We start from the raw sequence: 22056 nt of genomic DNA, 5'->3' as shown, positions 1-22056 counted from the left end.
CTTCCTCTGTTTTATGGCTTCAGTCATTATTTGCTTTCATGGAAAGTGAACGATGGCAGCGAATGTAGCTCTGTTGTGCGTTGTGTGGGATATTTTTAGCAGGGCCTCTGGATACAGGTTTGTTTGATTGTGATCGCAATATGAATGAAATATGAATTGAAATGACTTTGATCATCCACAGACTTTTTGGTAGAGAAAGACAACAATTACTGTGTCTGTCAGACCCCCTGCAACATGACTCGCTATGGCAAGGAGCTGTCCATGGTTAAGATCCCCAGTAAGGCATCTGCTAAATATCTGGCTAAGAAATTCAACAAAACTGAGCAATATATTGGGTAAGTATTATTAGCTAGTTATTTAGACAAAGGCCTCTTTTTCCTTTTCCTGTTGATGGATGGATGTACTGTGGTATAGCATGGTCTGAGTCTCCATCGTTCACCTTCAATGTAACAATAATGAATGATAGTTACGCAGGAGATGTGAGTTATCATTCGTTCTGTTGGGAAAATGGCCCTGGGGGAAATCTGATGGATGTGCTCGTGTGTGTCCTCTCTCCAGAGAAAATATTCTGGTGTTGGACATCTTCTTTGAAGCTCTGAATTATGAGAAGATTGAGCAGAAGAAGGCCTATGAAATTGCTGGACTTCTCGGTAAGATTCTTGCAGTTTCATATTTACTGTGAGAAAAAATAAATAAATAAATCTGACCTCAGAATCAGCACCCTCGGCGGGCATCCCCCCCCCCCCCCCACCGCATATTTCGCATATTGTGTTCATCCCTGGTGCTTTGAGGTTCCCTCTTTGAACTCGTGAAACAGGCTGAGCATGTTTTCATAATCTGATGCTCTTGCAAGGGCAGCTGCGTTTGTGAAGTTGGGGCTGGTTGGACAGTTTTGACAATTACGCTCAGATTCCTCAAAGAGATACAGAATTCAATGTGACAGCAAGGGGGAATGGTTTCACGCACCATTGTTTAATTACCCGTATCTGTTAATCTCTCCCTCTGTAGGTGACATTGGAGGCCAGATGGGGCTATTTATTGGAGCCAGTGTTCTTACAATACTAGAAATATTCGACTACCTATATGAGGTAAAGTCATGATCTTTGTTAAAGATTTCTAAGCAATAACTAAATGAATTCTTCTGTTTTTAGATCACATTAAATTCATTTTTAGTAACCTTTACATTTTTTAATTCAGTAGTAGAGAACTTATGGCTTTCTTGTGGAGTCTGGAGAGCTTAGCATAAAGCATAAAGTGTCTGCTACTTAACCTTTACATGCTGTTCATATTAGCTGCCTGCACAGTATGGTCTGGGTCAAGAATGGTCTCATAATAAGTGTTTATAACAAACTACAGATCTATTTAAAATCCAACAGTCCACATAGACAATCTCACCTCACAACAATCTTCTTGCTGTGAGGTGACAGTGCAAACCACATCCACTCTTTTACAGATTTAATGTCTGTGTTAGGGCACACTCTGACCCCTGTATGACCGCTGTTCCAATATATTGTCACTCCGGTGCAGTTTTACTATTTACTACTTTGAAATTCCCCCATGACTGTTCAGAGACCTTCAGGATTCCCTCAGAGACCAGAAAGTACCCGTCTCTCTGGGTTCCCCAGTATATGTTGTAGAAACACAGACAATTCTCATGACAGTGACAAGATTCCCATTGAACTCTGTCACCAGTGCCCACAAAGAAATGTCATGTACAATTTCACAGGTTTCTAAAACAACCATTTTCCTATATTTGACCCATGCTGGTGGATCCAACTCAGTAGATTCGATTTAATTCAGTTCAGTTTTATTTATATAGCACCAGGTCACAACGACAATTGCTTCAAGGCAAGCAAATGTAAGGTTACGATACTACAAACATGGATAATGTAATAAATGTAGTTAAACTGCAGAGATTCTGGTCAGATTTGACCCGGAGCACAAATGTAAAACAGTATAAAAGATATTTTCATTTTGGTGTATTTTGGTCTCTTTAGGAAAAGACATAAAATGTTTGTTTATCAGAAACACATCATATGTGATGTGAACAGTATGTATGGGTTAAAATGTTAAATTGGAAATAATTCTACTCAAAATATACCCAAAAGTATTCTTAACCTAAACATCTTAGACTTCAAGCTTTTATGCAATTTTTTTGTGCAAGATACGATGCTTCATCTTTATAGATGCTGTCAGCCTCAGTATTGATCCTCTTCACTCCCCAAGAAAGCAAACTATTGGATGTGTGAATCTGTAAATAATGCTTTTCTGATGTTTTTTAGGTGTTTAAAGATAAGCTTTTGGGTTACTTCATTCGCAAGAAACGGCCACAGCGCTGTCAGAGCGACAACCTGGTAATTTTTTAGTCCCTAAGAATACACTTGATTGAGTGAAGTGAATGTGATGTACAAAATAAGCTCAGGAACAATGGTCACAGCAACATCAAAATATCTGCTCACACTTGAAATGCTTTTAATGAACAGCACCAGAGAGAAAGCAAAGGCATTATGCCATCATTAGTTTCAATTAGCCCTGCAGAAACAAAATATTTTTCTAGAAAACACAATCATTAATCATACGCACATATTTTTACTGCACAGTGGGAATGCATAATTAGAGTAGTATTAGACGCATACAGTACTTTCTTTACATGATGAGAAGCAGCATAAATTATTCCGTGTAATGACAAAAAATCTGGGATGCACATAAGTATTCCAAAAGAACAAATTGACTTTGTGCCCCTTTTCTTTTTAAGCTTTTTCCCCAAGTGTTTTGCCACTTAGTGCGCTTAAATCTCAGTGCATGGAGAAGTAGAAGTAAAGAGTTTGACCTGGTTTTATTGGATTTTATTCATGACTCATAAACTCTGTTTATTGTCAGAGGTTATCTCATTTTATCCCACACACTAACCCAATTTTCAGTATTTCCACACTATATAGTAGCTTCTCAGCGTCACCCTCTTTTGTACTATTACAGAGCTGTTATTGTTATCCGGGTTTTACCACCAAAATTCTAAAGAGATTTCATTAACATGGTAAAAACAAAGCAATGGAAACTGTAGTACTGCGAGGCGTTTCAGTCATGCCCTAAATAACAGCATTTTCATCAAACCCTGTGGTTTAGCACGCTGCATCCAGAGGCATCTCCACTCCTCCTGTTATGCAAGTTAGGAAATGATTAATAACATACACACATCGTTTTAGGATTAGCAATGAGCTGTTGTTCAGGACATAATGTTAAATCAAGGCTTATAACATATAGAAAGATAGATTTTAATCACTACAGTTACACCCATGCAAATAGTGGGTGGTTTTCATATTTATCTAAACAAAATTCTTGAATCAACAAATTATTGCATAACATAGTTTAACTGCATGTACTTTACTACTTCCCAACACTCGCTGTGAAAATATCAGTGCATTTGACAAGTGCTAAATACCTTCTGTCAAGCTATAAATAGATTTTATTGATCATATTGTGCGTAATGCCACTCTGAAAGAGTTTTAAAAAGGTAGAGGTATAAATACAACAAAGTCCAGCTTTCTTTGTGTTTGCTGGCTTGACAGAACTTAAAACGCCAGTGATTATCAGCTTTCTCTGTTAACCTGAGCATTCTGCACCATTCTGTGTGTCCTCAAATAAAAAGGGGTGTTTGACACGGCAAGCGAGACTTTGTGCACACAAAATGATCCCTATGAGTGCTGCCTACTCCTGTCAGAGATGTTAATAGATGATGATGATGATAATATAGTGGTAAATATCTATAAAGAACATAAAAATATAACAGTAAAATGCAACACTGTCGCAAATAAGACAAAAGACTAATGCTGCAGAAAATCGTTAAACTGGTGATTTAACGCACAAAGCAATAAAATAAACATTTTACCACTGAAATAAACAGCTGCTGTTTGTTTCTAATGCGACCGCAGCACATTAGAGCTCTGAAGCTTTAAACTAGACACGTTTAAACATTAAAGGTTTCTGTCCCATCGCCTAATAAAGGAGACTTCAGTGCTTTAGTTTGTCAATAGATCAAAGTGAAATTAACTTTATTGACTGAACAGGTATTCTTGGTGTGTTGCAGCTGCAGTTCCAGCATTGTAAACGAGATTTAGCAGCAGATTAGGATCACCTGTAAAACGTTATTTCTCTTTCAGCAACATGGAAATTCAAGTGACAAAGGGATGCACAGTTTGCATCGCAGCAACTTTACACTTTCATTTGTGATGTTAGCTAAACAAGTTGCACATATGAAATATATTTTACCAGCAGATGCGGTTCACTTAAAACACGCTCCTCAGCCAGCCTAAATATTTTAAACCAAGAAAACTCAGAATCTGCTGTTATCCATGTTACCACGGTGATTTAGGCAGGTAAAAAAAAAAGCTACTTGACATAGAAAACTCTGACTTTTAGCTCGACATAGCTCCCTAAGCCATGGGTCTCACTTTGTAGTGCACACCTCAGGACTGGTTTAAGTTTTACCTCTTTGATAGCCAGGAAGCTTCTTCAGTAAATTGTTGAAGTCTTTAGGAGAACTGCATGTTAAATTAACTTGTCTGAAAAGTATATACAATCAAAAGTAGTAGTAAATGTAATGTATCAACCTTTCTACTTTAGCTGACCGGATATATTTCTGCTTGCAGTATGGTAGCCAAAAATATTTTTTAAAAATCCACATTTTCTCAAACTCAACGTTCACTGAAAATAGAGCTTGGTATAAGAGTATAAATAGTGTACATTTTTTAGTATCATCATTTTTTCTTTATATTTAGAATTCCATTATCTATAAAGCTACTTGAGCTAGGTTCTTTGATATTTTTAAGGCAAATATCAGATACTTTCAATGTGGAATCTCAGGGCTGTAGCTCAGGTAAACTTGAGTGATGGGTGCTTGAAGTCCCTAAAATATCTGGATGCCTGATCTGTGACAGCAGTTTCGGAGACTGGTAGAAACTACAGTTTTCCAGATGTGAGGCTGATTTTGGTTCATGTCTTGGAAATATTACAATGAATTTTGGTGAAATTGCGTTTTTTCCATGTTTAAGCTTTAATATGTGTGGAACCCTTTATCTGATTTGGACTGTGCTGCATAATCTTATGTGCTCTGTCTGTATATGAGAGAAGCCATAACTAAAATATCTGTCCCCTACCTGCAAAACAATGTTTTTACAGGCCTCAAAATATGCAGTCAGAGATTGGGCATCCAAATATTATAAAGGATCTATCTTTCTGTTAACTTGAGCTACAGAGAGTCGACCTTCACAGAGGTAGTTGCACTAAAAGAATTTGAAGGAGCTAGCTCAACAGGTTTCCTAGATAATGGAATTTTTAAAACAGCCCCTTAAAAACGATTATATAAAACATCTAAAAACACTACCTAGTTACGGTAGGGACCTGTTGTTTATGTATTTTAGCTAATGAAATCAGATACCTACCTGCAACATCTCTTCTTTTCTGGTGCTGTCATAATGAAAAGCATTTAAGCAGATTTTTGTTAAGTGCAGAAATTGCCTTTTGTCCCTGAGTTTATTCAATCTGCCAATTTGCATTCCTTGGCTTCATGCTGGAAATGAAAGCTGTGCTCTCTGTCATACATTATTAGAGGTAAAAAGACAGCATGCAAAATAAGTTGTGGCCAATTCTGTCTTCAAATCTGTTTGAAAGTTGTGGTTTTGTTTCTGCATGAGGGCTGTGCTCTTGCATGCTTGGGTCAGTATTGAGTTTGTTAGCTGTTGTAGAGGAAACGATCAAAAATATGTTTAATGTCTTTTACAAAAGTGGAGGTTTATAGATTTTAAACAAAAATATCAATCAGGAGATTCGTTTAGTCGTTTTTTTATTAAGAAAAATACTAAAACAGCAGGAAAGAAAGCTTTCATTTAGTGGGCTGCACTCAAGCTTTTATAGTGTTTTCTCACTATGCTCCATTCATGTCATGTGTTCACCTCGTTACAATAAACCATCCTCTGTACTTCTTTTTTCTCACATTTAATTATATTTTTTCAACTAGTTCACTGTCACATCTCCACTCAGACAATCTGTTAATGAAGTGCTTTAATTGTTCAAGAGATATCCTTCTGGGTGACACTGACTTTAGCCTTCCCTGCTCATTAAGAAACCCCCTCATATTTCATTTTGAACGATCATCTTCCTTCAGTGCTTTAATGATATCACCGTGTTCCCTTGGGAGTTTAACTGATAGCATTTACATTGTATTTTATTTTCATTTCAGTCACCCTCACCCATCTTTCTTTTCATCATGTCTATTCCAGGAGTTTCCAGAGAACCCAACCAGCCCTGGTGTCACGCCTAATCATGCCCCCAGGTAGCACATCCCATTGATAATAGATGCTCCCTCCCATGCTGTCCCTCTCTTTCATACATACTTGAGATCATCACATTCATCATTTTCTCCATGGTTACAAATGATTTGGTTGGCAGTCAACAAAAGAGAGGGGTGATTATCCAGCCGTAGCGAGCACTTTTAATATCTGCCGCCGTGTAAGAACAGGTTAGTTGTTGTCTGCTTTGACAGAAGGGTGCTGGGCCGAAGGAAGGCTGAAGTTGGTTGGATTCTCCAAGTGCATAAAGATCTTATTCTCTGCAAAACTTGTTCCTTCCACCGAATAATGATGCTTTTTTTCTCCTCGTAGGATAAAGTGTACTCCTGTGAAAGCATATCACATATTTATTGAATTGCACAAAACTCTGAACAACATGAGATCTATTTGTTTCCCTGCAGCACTAAGGTCTATTTAGAGGCAATGCATTGGAAGGTCCGAGCCAGATAACATCACTAGATGCATTACTTTGTGATGTTATCGCAGGCCTGCATGCAGTGAGTTTGCACAAAGATAGGTTCTTTGTCGATGGGACTACCGGTGTTTGTTATCCACATATCTGCAGTTATCTGCTGAATAAGGGCCTTTGTACATGACGAAAAATGCAGACATATGTGGATGTTACTACTTGCATAACTATCAGAATTACACATGCTAGTGTAAAACCAGGACTAAAAATCTGCTGTTTTCTTTCTCTTCTCCCTCCTTTCATTCATCTTACCCCATCATCTTACCCCCTCAATTTATCTTCTCATTACATATGAAACATATGCAATGTGGCTGATGTCGAAACCCCTGAATCTGTTGTACTCTTTGCCTCATCATTGTGCACATATGTTTCTGTCATTCATTATCCTTTCATTCACAATCATTCCCCCATTTTTTCCTGTTTTTGATCAATTTCTCCTTGTTACATTGTTTGTTTTTTCTCCCCTCTGCATCCCTCTACGATTGTATTGGCTGCTCTCTTTTTACCTGCGGCTCATTTATTTCCTCCATCATCGGCATCATCATCGCTCCCTGCATCGCTCCTCCCTTAACCCGGTTGAACTCGTCTCCCCTCCTCCCCTCCTCTCTGTTTCTTGCAGAGCACCTGTGACACCCTCCGGAGTCACTCGGACAGTCTCGGATTCACCCCGAACATGTTACCTCGTCACCCGACTATAGGCAACTTTGAGGAGTTTGCTTGTTGACAACATAAAGCAGGGGTTGGGGATGGGGTGGAACATCTGGGTACTTGACAGCAAACTGTGAAATCATTTTAACAGAGAAAGGCTCTTGAGTGTATGCTCACAAAATGCGTAGTACAGTTTATCAATGCCTGAATAGAAATAGAATACTATCATCAGAAACAAAAGAGACCACTTCCAAAACACAACTCAGGTTTAACTGCCATGTCAAGGCATCCATGTTAATTTACTCATGTTTCATTCAGTAGATTTGTTTATGTTATCGAGTATACAATACGTGAGGATAAACGTGTTCAAAAAGAGGAATCTGAACTGTGTTGCGATGAGTCATGTGGTACTGCTGTGCTAGTATTGATGTACATCAATCAGTCTAGTTAAAAAAAAGCAACAACAAACGCATGTGGATTTGTATGTGTAGCAGCGTTTATCAGTGTTATGCCTCCAGCATCTAACCAATGCTGTATTGAGTGACCTTATAGCAGTCACGTTTTAACGGAAGAGCCTTTTAGACATCTGCTCCACTTTTAATGAGCTGATTGTTGACATGAATTAAAACACTAGACTAGTGTTGAATGTTGCCTTTTGCTACTATGGGGCTTTAAATTGTCTTTAATTAGACATGTGTGCTTACCCACCTTTGAAACACGAGAGGAACTTGATGATTTGTATATATGCTGTTTTAAGACTCCTGAATTACATGGTTTTGTTGACTTTAGGCTTTTTTTAAGACAGTGAGGGTAAAAAAAAAAGAAGTCAGAAGGCAAAAAAAGGCAGTTGATTGTACTGTTATATTTCATTTTCAGTCATATTTCCATTTCTTTATATAGTTGCTGCAGAAATTGTCCCCATAAAAGCTGGCCCTGTTTTCAGTTGAATTCACTCCAACAGAAACAATCTGAATTTCTTTTGCCTTTCCTAATAGTTCAGTTGTTTTCATCACGATGTCTTAAAGATTCATCAGCACAATCCCCTGTGATAGTAATCTATTCTCTATTGAAAATGCTGTGAGTTTAAAAGGCTTGCTGGTGACATTCCTAAACTTGACAGAAATTTGTAAATACCCACAATCAAATGCCATGAAGAAATTCTACATTGCTCATGTGAAACATGTCATATATACATATAAATATAGATATATAAATTTAAAATACAAAAAAAAAATCTTTCTTCATCCGTTCTTACACCACAAGGAATTTGGACTTTCTATCTAGGTGGACCGTCAAGTGTCTTTGAGTACAACATGGATGGCAGACTTTATTAGGTACAAGAGACTTTGCCTCAATACATCTACAACTCACTGCACCTCAGCCCCATTCAGTTGATTTATATTAGAAATGCATTGTAAAATTTTACCATTGTAACCTATTATTATTACGATTATTATTATTATGATTACAGAATATGTAATAAGTCACAAATAACAGTTTGTGATGTATAAATGATCAAGTATAATAAACTCTATATTTACTCATCTTACTCCTCATGTACACAACTTTTCTTCGAACCTTCGTGTCAGTCTACTTCCTTTCTCGTTTAAATAACACAGAGCGTGTTATTTAAATATTTCGGTTATGATTTGTAGGTACTATAAATACTGGGAACCTTTTTTTCGTGAAACTTTCATGTATAACGCCAGTCAAGTGAGTGGTGTTCATAACTCTGTAGCTTTATTACTCTGTTGTCTGTGTATTAGATGACTGTTGATGTGAAGCACAAACCCTTGGAAATCAGCCATCACTGGAAAGCCAATGACTGGGCGTCTATCGTTGTAACTACCTTTTGTGGCTCTAGATTTAACTACACACACTGTTATGTGGTGTGCTCACAGCTCCGGCGTTATCAGGAACAAGACTGGTAATTTAAGCAGAGCCAGAGAGCACCTTGTGGAAGGACTTAATCCAAATGGAACTTTTGCCTTTCAGGAAGCAGACACTAAGAAAAAAAGGGTTAGTCAGTGGCATTGTGTTACGAGCAATAAATGCACTGAATCAGACAGCACTGTTAGCAAACTGACCAGAAAAAGATTGATTGAGGATCCAAATTATCAGTTTGTGATGTATGAAACAGTTACGATGGATGTAAACCGAGCAGCTGCCGCCTGCAACAATGATGTATGATATGACAAATAAACCATCATGAACTCAATAAGAGACGTAGATGCCAATTCATGTTACACAATGATCCTCCTCTGATGCTGTATTGCCATGATGATTTTGAGTGTGTGTGTGATGCTGCTGGGCTACAAGTGACCCAACATTACCGCAAACTGTGGAGATATGAAGGCTTTACCTCTCTCTCGCCCCACCCCCTGCCTTACTACCAGTCAAAGAAGCAGTAGAGTGTATCTGAGCTGGCAGAAAATATTCCTTAACTATTTATTCTCATTAACTAATCTTTCATGGATATTTACAGCATAGTTACGGCCAAGTAGAAAAAAAAGTTCACTATATATTTCTGCCACCAAATACCTGAATTTGATTGATTTTATCCTAATAATTTACAGCACATCACCCATTTTCTTCCTTGCATGTGTATTCCTATTATCTCTGATCTATTAATGTAATATTAGCTATGCTATTCACTTTGTACTGTTCAAAGTGTATTTTCTTTGGAGTCAGATGAATCAAAACAGTGTTCTCCACATCCTGCACTACAATGTCCTGGATATTATGATTACATTATGATGTAAGAATCCTCCTCTAACCAGGCTTGGGACTGTGCAATACACAGAAGAATAGTTTTTGTGGCTTGATTAAACTGTGTGGCTTGAAATCAAACTAAAATGTGCCTTTAAGACAGGTTCTTACAGGTAACAAAGATTTTCCTGTGCCAACACACACATAGAGACACACACACACATACACACACACCTGGAGAACAAGAAGTTGTTTCATCTGGCTCTATATGCTATATGTGCATTTTATTGTAGATATGTGATTTTAACTCTAAGCTGTACATTAAATAGTTAACACACTTAACTATGTGTAACGTAGTCAGTTTTAAATAAAACTGTATTGGATGTTTGTTTGCTTTTTAAACAATACTTACAGAGGATGTTATGTGCCAGCAAAAAAAGGTAACATCCAGCTTAAATAAACCTGATAAAGTCTACAGTGAAGCTAAAGCACAACAGAATATTCTAAACGGGTAACAAAGGAGAATAAATACTGCAAAGGAGGGTTTTTTGTTTTTTTTTACCACTAGTGGTAATATGATAGTAGTTGTTTTGCCTCTGTACTCTATCACAGTGCATTTTAAATCACACAATAGAAGTTTCCAGTTTTAATTCAAGGGATTTTAGAGAAAGTTTCCCCATTAACTGTTATAATATGTGATTGAAGTGCAGACTTTCTCTGCAACAAAAGTTTTACATTAGCTGTTGAGAAATTACAGCCATTTTTAGACCCTAGTTTTTTCATAGGATATCAGTAATTGCACACACTATCATCATTTTAATGATTGTTTTTAGCACTTAGATGAAACTCATCTGGATTCGGTGACTGCCTGAAGTCTAGTCTGTGCCATTTATTTATGTTTTATTCAGTTTGTGCATCTCTCTGCATTCTTTGTATTTCATAACTGAAAAGGATGCTCCCTTAGGTTGAGATCAGATCTCACGTTCAAGTTAACCTTGGATTTAAGTGATTAGAGGTTGTTTTCTGGAACTGTGCAGGCTCTAGTGGTTTTCTGGCAAAGCCTAATCTAGCCTTCTTGTTCTTGAGTGTAACCAATGGTTTGTACCCTTGTTGGCCAATCCAATCATTCGTTTTAAGAACATAGCTAACTGTTGATTTGGTCTCTCTGAAAGGTTTGTTTTTCAGCCTAATGATGATGTCCCTCACTTGAGCTTCAGATTTACAATTACAGTAACCTACGATACAAAACTTTAAATTAACTACTGATATCATGTTTGTTTCCTTTATCTTTAAATAACAGGTGAACAGGCCTCACCTGGCAAAGAAACAGCTCGTCAGTCAACTGTCCAATTAATTTTCACCCTCTAAAAATGGGGACTGTGTATAAAAATAGCTGTAATTCGTAAACAGTTCACGCAAAACTTTAAAAAACAACTTGAATTAAAGCTGAGAGCCTTTATTGATTGATTTAGACGCCGCTGTGACGGTGTGAAGAGGCAAAACTACAAAAATTATGTTTGTCCAAGAAATTATGGACCTTACTGTATAATTATTATACCCACACTCCTGTCCATTGTGTGTGAAATCAATCACAATTATTTGGAGAGTAAAAATAATTATTCGTGTGTCTGGAGGGTGGAATTGCACTCTTTTTAAACCTCAGTGATGTACAAGGTGAGACATAAAGAAACCCGTTTCAACACATGGAATCTACAAGAAAATGTAGAAAACAAACTGCAAAATGTATTTCAACCTTTACGAACATCAGCATTATAACCAAATTTACCTTAAGTGGCACTGATTATGCAAAATATTATTTTATTGTATAATGCAGTATTGCATTATTAATGTGTGGTTTTGATATAGGCTGGAGTTCTTTCATATTTGCCTCCAAAATTTATTGGACTATATATTAGAAGCGTGGCAGCAGAAGAACATGAGAAGTATACAGCACTGAATAACATGTATTTAGTTCTACTGTCCAGTGATTTTCATTATAGATGATTGTAACGTCTTCTCATCTAAGGTGTGCACTGCTATAGGATCACTCTGTCAATAACTGTGCACAAAATGACATGCTCCTCCCCCCCAAATTACTGAATAATCAAGCAGGAAATTCATTTTAAATCAAAGCAAACTTGTATTTATGTTGACTTTACTGAATACTGAGTCTTATCAGCTGAAATATACATAAAACATTTGCCCCACAGTCTACCAGCAAAAGCAGAGACTAGACAAAGTGCAAAATCCACTCATCGTTCAAATTCAATTTTAAGCCGTTTAAATGGTAAATGTTCTGCAAATGTTCTGTCAATACAAGTGGATGAGTGAAAACATGTTTTGTTTTTTTCATTATAACTTAATCCACACGCCCACACAACCTTCAAACATTTGAAAATCCTAAAAATAGCCTGCAAAACACAATAGACTGGAGCATACTCAGTTCATTCAAAGAGTTTTTGTACTAAATGAAAGTGTGCTACATTTAAAAATAATAATAATTAAAAAGTGGATATTCCATCATTAATAAATACATGCATCAATTTTTTTGTTTTACATCAGCGAAAAGAAAATGAACCCCTTTCCTATTAAGACAGCTACTTCAAACACAGCTCATTATGGATGATTTCTATGGGATGACTAGAAGCTCTGTAACAATCATAAGCAAAATAATACTGCGAGCTGTTAACCATGTTATTAAGTAACTGAAATGGAAACAGTTAATGGTGCAAAAACAGTTATTACGCAAAAATACAGATTATCAGCAGATTATCTGGGTTTGTTTTTCCATTTTTAACAACTGTTAGAAAAGCATTTGAGAAAAGTGTTAGTGTCATGGTGATAGAAATGTAAAAAACAAATAAAAATGTTCAACAATGGTCCACTAGTCATTAACACACATATATATTAGCCCATTTACTGTTAATTGGTATAATCCTGGCTGTCAGTGTTCAACGTATTTTAAGGTAACGACAACTAAACAATCGGAAATAAAACTATCACAAAGTGCACAAAAGATAAATACAAAATGAGAGAATAAAAGCCTGAGAAACAGAAATGATCAGTTAGCCTCTCGTGCTATCCAAAAATCTTGTAATAGGTAATTGGAAAATGAGTTTTAGCGTTGGTATGTAAAATATCAGAAAACGCAAAAGTGCGTACAGCCCAAGTAATCAAAACGGTCTCTAATTGTCTCACTGTTTTCTACATTGTTGCCAGTCAGTTTTTAATTTGGTACTAGCTGTAGGAAAAAAGGCTCATTGATTCAACAGATACACTTACAGTTAAGTCTGATTAACAGCTAGCATTACCTAATGAGTAAAAAGAGTGATTAAGGTAATTAAATTTAGCTTTTAACTGGGGGGAATTCCCATTTCCCTTTGATTATTACCAAATGACATATTAATATTCAGGAAGCCCCCACGGAAGCTTTTTGAAAGCTTGTGTTACAAAAACATTGACTTATGCCTTAATCATTTTCAAATGAATAGCATGACTCTAAAGCCCACAAATCTATTAATGCAGTCTAATCGTAAATGGAAGCTCTGTAGCATCAGTGGCCTCTGGAATGTGTTAAAAATATTAAATCAGTAAATGTATATATGATGGCTAATAGGTAAACAGCTGTACAGACATGCCACATAAGAGTATGAGATCATTTAGAACGCCACCATTAAATTAGTCTGTCCACACGTCTCAGCCATATGTTTTAATAACCAGATTCAGGTGGTCAATATACCATCACATATTGTAAACTTTCAGATATAAATATTGGAACTGGCATCAAAACCTCTACAAATGATAAGACTTCAAATCTGCTTTGAAAACAAAAACATAATAGAAACAATATATTTACAAAGGCTTTTTAGGGGCTACTGTACTGCACTAAAATTGTAGTTATTCAAAGTGAATTCACCAAATGAGATTACCACAGATTCTAAGGGCCATTTTTAATTATGATATACCGCTTTCACACGTATAAGGTTTATGCGGTCCAACGTCGTCCCACATTTGTGCCAATTAACTGGAAAGTGTGTATGTGCCAAATTAAAAATAGGCTTTCAACTTAAAAGAAGCTAATAAATCCTTGCAGCGACACTAGGACTTTGTTCCTCACAGAGGCACAACAGAATGAATAGCAGGGGGAGTGTTTGAAAATCCAGTGAGGGATTTGCCTTGTTTTGAATTTTTCCTGAAGTCCCAAAAGAGAGCGGGGATGGTTGATTCTGGCAGCTGACGTTTATCGAGAGGCAGTTAAGCATTTATGGTGGGCAGAAATCAGCAAAGTAAGGATGCTGTAAGGCCTCTTCTGCAGAGATCCTCTGGACAGGATTACATTTCAACAGGTTCTGGGTGAGATCAAAGGATAGATTTTAAATTAGTGATTAGCAGTATCAGATTTCCTACAGCAAAACTTTTAGCTGGGCTAATCCATCTCAAATCATCACATTTTTTAAACATTTTTTGCTTTTTTTTTTCATTTTTTATTTATTTATTCTTTTTAAATATTCTGCCTACCCACTTCCTGCATTTTTCCCCCAACACTTTGGAATCCAAGGCCATTTTAACATATCTAAAAACTATCAAATAGTTTAAAATTTTCACTGGCCTCCTTTACTATAAAAACAAATTATTGAATATTTGCTAGTCAAAATTAAAATAAAAGGTATCATATTTGAGCATATACTAAAAAATATATTATTGCAAAAGACATCGAGTGACAATTTTTTAATGTTATGTAGATGTTTTTCACAGTAATGGAAAATAAACATGAAATTCTTTTGTCACAAAAATAAACCAATTTTGTCATCGAGCAAATGTGACAAGTTACACCACAAAAATGTCACTAGACAGTCTAATCTAAATACAAAAAATTCTGGGGTTTCCAGGGGGTACTCTAATTATAACTGAGAAAATAATTTTGTTAAATATAGGCTTATTTTTGCATTTTCGCAACCCACTTTGCAGGCATGCACATTGCCATGAAGGAGTCAGATTTAGTTTAAAATGTACTAAGAGGCAATAAAAAATGCATAAACTATAATTGCAAAAGATTTTGTTCATAGAAATTAATATAGCAGCATAATTAGGAGTGATAAAGAAGGGATTAATAGCTCATTTCATGTGAGGAGCCTTGCAAGGCCAAGTTGCTGTGTCCACATGGAACAATATGGTTAGGGTAGTCTGATACAAGACCCTTACCCTCTAACCCAGCCGTGACTGCAACAGGCAAACAGGGATCATGCTATCCTCATGATGACCATTGTAAGAATTGCAATATTTATATATATAATTTTGCATTTTTTTGTTAACATATTCACGTCCAAATATTGCAACATATTTCAACATGTGAAAAAAAAAAAAAAACATGCTAGAATTGGACCAATCATTTTTCAAAATTGGGGTGGAAAAAATACAACAAGAACAAAAACACAAAAACACACACACACACACACAAAACACCAATCTGAAAATTATCAAGTAAAACTTTACTAAAAGTTGTCTAAAGTTTTTCAGCAAACCGGAGGTGACTGAGCAGAAGGCCCACAATGATTTTAGATGGAATAACCCAGCTACAATAACAGATTTCCATTATTTTACTGTAGCTACTCAAATATTGCGCAAATTTGTTTTAGAGTACCTGAAGTAGATCCCGTCCTGTGCTACTTAATTTAGGGACCACATTAACCAGTGAGGTGGTGGCAGGATACATGGGATATGGCTAAAGGAAGAAAAAGAGTTTGTAAAGAATAAAAACAATTCAGTAAAAGCTCAATGCACTGGAAGTTTTACAAAGAAATGACATCAAAAAAACTACCTTGTAATCTGGGAGTTTTGTCATTGTTGGCCACTGTTCTTCAGTTGGTGTTCCCAACAATGTACAGAGCAGTTAAAGACAAACTTTTAACATTACTTTTAAGACTTGCTGTTCATAAATAATTTAAATATGAGTAGTTCTGCCCGAACAAACCAGAGACCCACACACCAAACTGTATATCGTCAGAAGGTACTGCATTAGCATGGAAAGGATATCTGAAAATTCTTTTCAACTGGTCATCCACATCATTCCCGGGGAATAAAGGCCTTCCAGCATTAGCCAGCTCTGGAAAAAAAATTAAATAAATGGCATCAAAACATGAACACAAAAAACCAACTAACTATCCTTTAAAGATGCTGGCCTCAACCACTACACAATATGACTGTTTACTTAAATGTTGAGTGACTTTAAAGAAGACTAGACAAGAAAGCAGGGGGAGAGAGCAGGGACAAGCGGCAACTCTTTAACTTAAATCTTTGTTTGCACATTTATTACTTGTATATAGTATTACATCAATTATTTTGTTACTTTATTGATAAAGTAAGAGCTTTACTTTACATAGTAAAGTAAAGATATTTTTATCTTATTAAAATATTGATTTTTATTTATGAATGGAAAAAACAAGCCATCCATATTAGCCTCTTATTGTACAATATAAACATTCTGTTTATTTATATGTACGAAGGACAATGACACTATTTCTGCATAGACTTCAAAGGCCTTTGGGTTGGAGTTGAATCCAGGCTGCTGTATTTAACTTTGTAGCTTATGGTCACCTGCTCACACTGTGACCTGAACTGGAACCTTCAAAAGTAATACTTTAAATATTAATAATACTGTAAAATAATATGAAACTACCAGAATCCTAAAAAGAGATACATTTGTGGTCTTACCACCCAGCACCAAATTATTGGATTACTTGTTTAATTTTATCCTCATTTGATTCCACAAACCACACACACAGACCTGCAAATATGCATCCAGCAGACCACATGTCGATAGAGGTAGAGTAAAGTTTGGCTCCAAACAGCACGTCCGGAGGCCGATACCACAATGTCACCACCTAAAAACAAATCAAAACAAAATATATTATCACAACCAGACTAATCTTAAAATAAATGTTGGGCATAATGATGGCTCTCTGAGGTGGGTTTTACATTTGGTGTGTTTCACAAAGAAATTACTTTGGCAACACTGTTACTAATACTGAATGGCATATTTAAATCTCCCTCTGCTTTCCACCACAACTTGTTGGCATTTTAAAAAGCTGCTGCTGTGTCACACACTAATTTTTCTAAGGACTTATGAAAATGAGTCACCTGGAGGGCACCGCAGGAGTAAAAAGGACAAAAAAAAGAAAATCAAATGCAATTATAGAAAAATTCCACTTTTCAGAGCAAATGTGTGGGCTGACTGCAAGTGACTATGCGTCAGTTTAAAAAGTGCAAAAGTTCACCTTAGTAATTGTTGTGCAAATTACTAAACATGACTACCTGCTACAAAACAACTACTAACTTTTCTTTTTACAAAACTTATACTTGTAGAGCTTCCAGCTAGAAAAGGATTTCAAGTTTTTCAACTACGACAAATGAAAAAAGTACAGTGTTGTTAAGACCTTGCTTCTAAATATGATAAAACTGGCTTTTATAGGGGTTAGCTGAATAATATTGTGGATAAAGTAAAAACTTTAAAAAAAAAACAAAACCCTATACTACGTTTAAGCTGCTCGTACTATGTATATTATATAGTATGTCAATGTAACAAGAAGCAACTGTGGAAGCCACAGAGCAATACATCCTCTTAAATGTAAATGATATTTTAAAATCTCAATGCTTCAAACTCAGGTCTCCACTAGATTTTCTGTTTATTACATTTTCAGATCAGCAGCGTCAACCTGGGTCAAAATCCCCATGAGAATCGTTTGCCAGGTTTTTAGGTAAGCCTCGCCCGTCATTTCTCTCAAAGCTTTAGCAATAACAAAAATCAAACACCCACATGCTGAGACATGCGTCACTCCATTTCATCATTAATTAAACAAATTAATTTGAAGATAAAAGAAACAACTTGACGACCTTAACTGTGTGCACATGAGAGACTGCAAAGAAAGCACATTTTAAAAACGAAATAAAACACTGAAAAAGTTGAAGGGAATCTACTGGTTAGATGTAAATACTGTGCTATATTCTGGCTCCCTTTTATATTTAGATCTTAAGGTAATTAGGTCAGTGCACTTCTCAAACAAAGCTGGAAGCTTTCATTTTACTCAGGAAGAGTGGTTTTGTTTTAAAAACTGAGATAGTATGTTTCATCATAAGATTGTTAACCTTTTGGATACCAATACTTCTTGGAAAGCCAGCTTTAAAGTATTCTTACACCATTAGTTTACACAACATTAAAAATAAGTTGTCCTCTCTTTAGACACAGCAGGTGCCAAAAATTGTGCTTTTAACACTGGTCATATGTCTTTAGTTTAAAGCAGTGAGCTGTTATTACCTTCTGCATTAATGATGTATAACCTACCTCTGCTGAGTAACACCTCACAGGAATTCCAAAAGCTCGAGCCAAACCAAAGTCAGCCAGCTTCAGCTCTCCGTTCTACAGACAGATAAACAATTCTTACTATAATTATCAAAGCATATAAATGGATACATGTCTGTATCCACATTATCACCTCCCTGAGTCAATCTAACAAAATTTTGATATAAAAACCTTTGTTTTTTTTTATTTATTCTAAATCCCACTGCTTTTGAATTATATTATGTATATTATCATTTCATCGTCGCCCCGTGAATGCAATCTCTGTATCACACGTGGTAAACTAAGACACTAGTAAGCTGCAGTGCTCAAATGAATGAACTTCAAAACAAAAGATATTAGACAGAATCTCAATGATAAACTCAGTGGTGCTTGTTTTCACAAAGAAAACCAGTGTCCATCTCACTTAGTTTTCACTTTAAAGAAATAGTATACTGATGGAGTCCACACAGCAATGAATGTTTATCAGCCATCAAGTCCAAATGCACCTAAACACTCACTCTGTTGATGAGGAGATTCTGCGGCTTCAGATCTCTATGAAGAACATTTCGACTGTGACAGAAAGCAAGGCCTTTCAACAGCTGGTACATGAATGACTGTACAGGAAAACAAACAGCATCAACAATATGGAGTTAATTTGAAATTTTAAGCAAAAAACAGGCTTTTAAGCAGTCAGGTTTACATAGTTTAAATGCTCTTCATGTTTATGTCTCACCTTCACAGTTTCAGGATCTAGATCCCCGTTGCAGCTGTCGAAATACTTCTTCAAATCCTGCAGCAGAGAAGAGAGACATATTAGCCTCAGAAGGTACATATTAAGATATAGTGCGTTTTAGGGGTGATCAACTCACCTGATCACAGTATTCAAAAACCAAGGTTAACTTCTTGTCACTGTGCAAAACGTCATGTAGTCTAAAAAAGGCAAAATAATATTCTGTTGGTGTTTGTTGACATCAGGGTTACATGCAAACTGGAGGCATTCAGCTCTTCTGTCAGACTTACCTGACAATGTTTTTATGTTTCAGTTCCTTCAGAAGACAAATTTCTCTCAGAGCAGAACTAGGCACCCCCTAAAAGATTATTTTTAAATTTTAATAAAACAAAACAAACAGCTTCCATTTAGTACTAGCCTGCTAACCACTAGCTAACAAACACTGTGACTCTCATATCATTTTATAAAGAACAAACCTCGTCGTCGTCGTCCAACCTGACTCTTTTCAAAGCCACAATTTCATGGGTTTCCCTGTTTTTTGCCTTAAAAACGGTCCCATACGTACCTATGGAGCAGACAAAATTTATTTAAACCACATATCCCGATGAATGGGCACAGCTAAGGGGTCCTAATATTAGCTCGCTACATGCCCACCGTTAGCTAGCGTTAATATAGTAAAAGTGGAAGGCAGAGCTCTTCGGACTGGCACTGTTACTAGCACATACTAGTGCGAGTAAAAACTCGCAATGTTTCCATGTGGTTAACTGGGGCATACATCAACGAATACATATTGCTTACAGATTAGCTAACTTTAGCCTTCGACCTGCATGAATGCTACATTAGCATGCTAGGCTAACTAATATCAACCTTGCGAAATTAACCAAAACGAAAGTCTGAAACTTACCCTCCCCGATTTTTTCAAGCTTTTCATATTTCTGCATGTTTGGCCAGTGAAGCCAGCCTCGAATACGTTAAAAAACCAACGAATGACAACACCCCAAATTGGGGTGAAAAGAAAATGTTATTGTAGCTAGCGTTAGCTTAAATCTGTCTACTATGCTGCTGCTCTTCGGATTGCAGCCGAGCATGTCTTGTTTGTCATCTACAGGCTGAAAGTCGAATTACAGCAACCTTGAAACTAATCTGCTATAATGAACAGCATTTTAACAAGCAGAATTTCGTGTCCTTAAAAAACATCATTTGTGAAAATCGTGTAAAACGCAAGTTTATGTACAAAAGTAAAGTAATCCATAATAGCATTAAAGCTCATTAAAGATGGCTCATTCACAGAGGTGTTGCTGCAGACAAAGTGATAATATGAACATGGTAGAGATGTGATTATCTGGGGCGATCATTACTAACATAATCTTAAAGTGCAAATGTATTCTAGGAAGTTGTGAGACTGTTCATTTCTTCAGTAGACTTCCAATATGGCCTAATATATATGTGTAGTGATGTAAACACAACTTTAAGGCGATTAATTTTATGTCCTTTGTGATGTGATCAGCAAACAAGCCCATTGTTCGGAATACTGATTGCTATTGTTTATTATTACAAAAGAATACGTCAGCACATACAGCTGCAATCCTTAATTTTTTGAACAAAAGAACAATTTTTTGGTGTTTCCTCTATACACCACAGCAGTGGATTTTAAATCAAGCAATCAAAATCAAGCTGCATATTTCCCGCTTTAATTAAAGGAGTTTTTACAAACGTTTTGCATTCACTGTTTAATTACAGGCATTCTCTATAGTCACCCATTTTCAGAGGCTTAAAAGTAATTGGACAATGGATTGACAAGCAGTTTCATAGCCAGGTGAGGCCTGTTCCCGTGTTCTGTCATGATAAGTGAACAGGACATAATATCCAAACTTGATTAAACGTTTTGAGATTATATTTTAAAGCTTTTCGCTGTAATTTAAAATATGAGACTCAGAGATGTTAGTGCAAGTGAAGAAGGCTATCATAAGGCTAAAAAGGACAATAAATCAATTTTAGGGGAGGCCAATAGAATAGAATAAATCTTTATTGTCACTGATGTAAGAACAATGAAACACAGTTTGGCATCTCTCTGTTTGCAGCTTATAGAGATGCCAAAATGTGTTTCAAATCAATAACCTGGTTCATTATTAAACATAAGGAATGGGATGACCAGCTCAGCAACACCAAAAGGCCTGAGTGAGTGCAAAACTAATGTGGATGATGACAAAATTATTTCTATGATTAAGAAAAACAACTTCACAACATCTTACCAAGTTAAGAACACTCTCTAGGAAATTGCTGTGTGTGTGTGTGTTAGTCCCCATAGGGAAATAGTTCCTCTGCATTTAACCCATTCACCCAGTGAAGCAGTGGGCAGCCATCAATGCAGCGCCCGGGGAGCAGTGTGTAGGGACGGTACCCTGCTCAGGGGCACCTCAGGGTAGCCGTTCAGTGGAGTCGAACCCCCGACCTTCCGGTCATGGGGCCACCACTCTACCTACTGAGCTATCCCTGCCCATATGTATAATGCTGTATTATTGTTGAAGTTTATAATCAAGAAACACATTCATGGATTCAAGAACAGAGTGTAACAACAAAACATTTTAAAGAGCCAAAAGATTCTTTAGTCACGTAAACCAAGATTAACTTGTACCAGAACAATGCTAAGTAAAAGAAAAAGCCCATAATCGTGCCCATATAATAACATGGAGCCAATGTTATAATATGGGCATGGTATGCGCCACAAAGTGTGATTGCTGACAGAATTAGCAGGATGAATTGCGTGCAGGGCTATACTCTGCTCAGGTTCAGCAGGGTAAACTGAGTGGAGTGAGCATCA

At 36.5% G+C, this 22056-nt stretch overlaps 2 protein-coding genes across 5 annotated transcripts in view; one reads left to right on the top strand and one right to left on the bottom strand.

Annotated features, from left to right (window-relative positions):
- The window catches only part of asic1c (acid-sensing (proton-gated) ion channel 1c), a 106132-nt gene extending 95620 nt beyond the window's left edge, over positions 1–10512 (top strand). For 3 of the 4 annotated variants that reach the window (XM_026150189.1, XM_026150190.1, XM_026150187.1), the window contains exons 6-11: positions 182–335; positions 559–650; positions 1009–1088; positions 2283–2354; positions 6276–6328; positions 7433–10512. In XM_026150189.1, the coding sequence (XP_026005974.1) occupies positions 182–335; positions 559–650; positions 1009–1088; positions 2283–2354; positions 6276–6328; positions 7433–7511 (530 nt within the window). In that variant the 3' untranslated portion in view covers positions 7512–10512. The remainder of the gene's footprint in view (positions 1–181; positions 336–558; positions 651–1008; positions 1089–2282; positions 2355–6275; positions 6329–7432) is intronic. The other variant, XM_026150188.1, reaches the window with a different exon arrangement.
- A 1774-nt stretch (positions 10513–12286) lies between these two features.
- cdk5 (cyclin dependent kinase 5) lies at positions 12287–20531 on the bottom strand. The gene is made up of 12 exons (XM_026150195.1): positions 20140–20531; positions 19712–19800; positions 19526–19593; positions 19375–19435; positions 19239–19295; positions 19024–19119; positions 18509–18583; positions 16955–17051; positions 16204–16273; positions 15989–16049; positions 15812–15892; positions 12287–14519 (listed from the first exon to the last, which is right to left on the bottom strand). The coding sequence occupies exons 1-12, from the start codon at positions 20174–20176 to the stop codon at positions 14433–14435; spliced, it is 879 nt and encodes a 292-aa protein (XP_026005980.1). The 5' UTR covers positions 20177–20531; the 3' UTR covers positions 12287–14432.
- Between the last annotated feature and the right edge of the window lie 1525 nt (positions 20532–22056).

This window comes from Astatotilapia calliptera, chromosome 18 (assembly GCF_900246225.1).
Source record: "Astatotilapia calliptera chromosome 18, fAstCal1.2, whole genome shotgun sequence".
NCBI lineage: Eukaryota > Metazoa > Chordata > Actinopteri > Cichliformes > Cichlidae > Astatotilapia > Astatotilapia calliptera.
The sequence above is the reverse complement of the archived record's forward strand: the minus strand, read 5'-3'. Positions and strand labels throughout refer to the sequence as shown.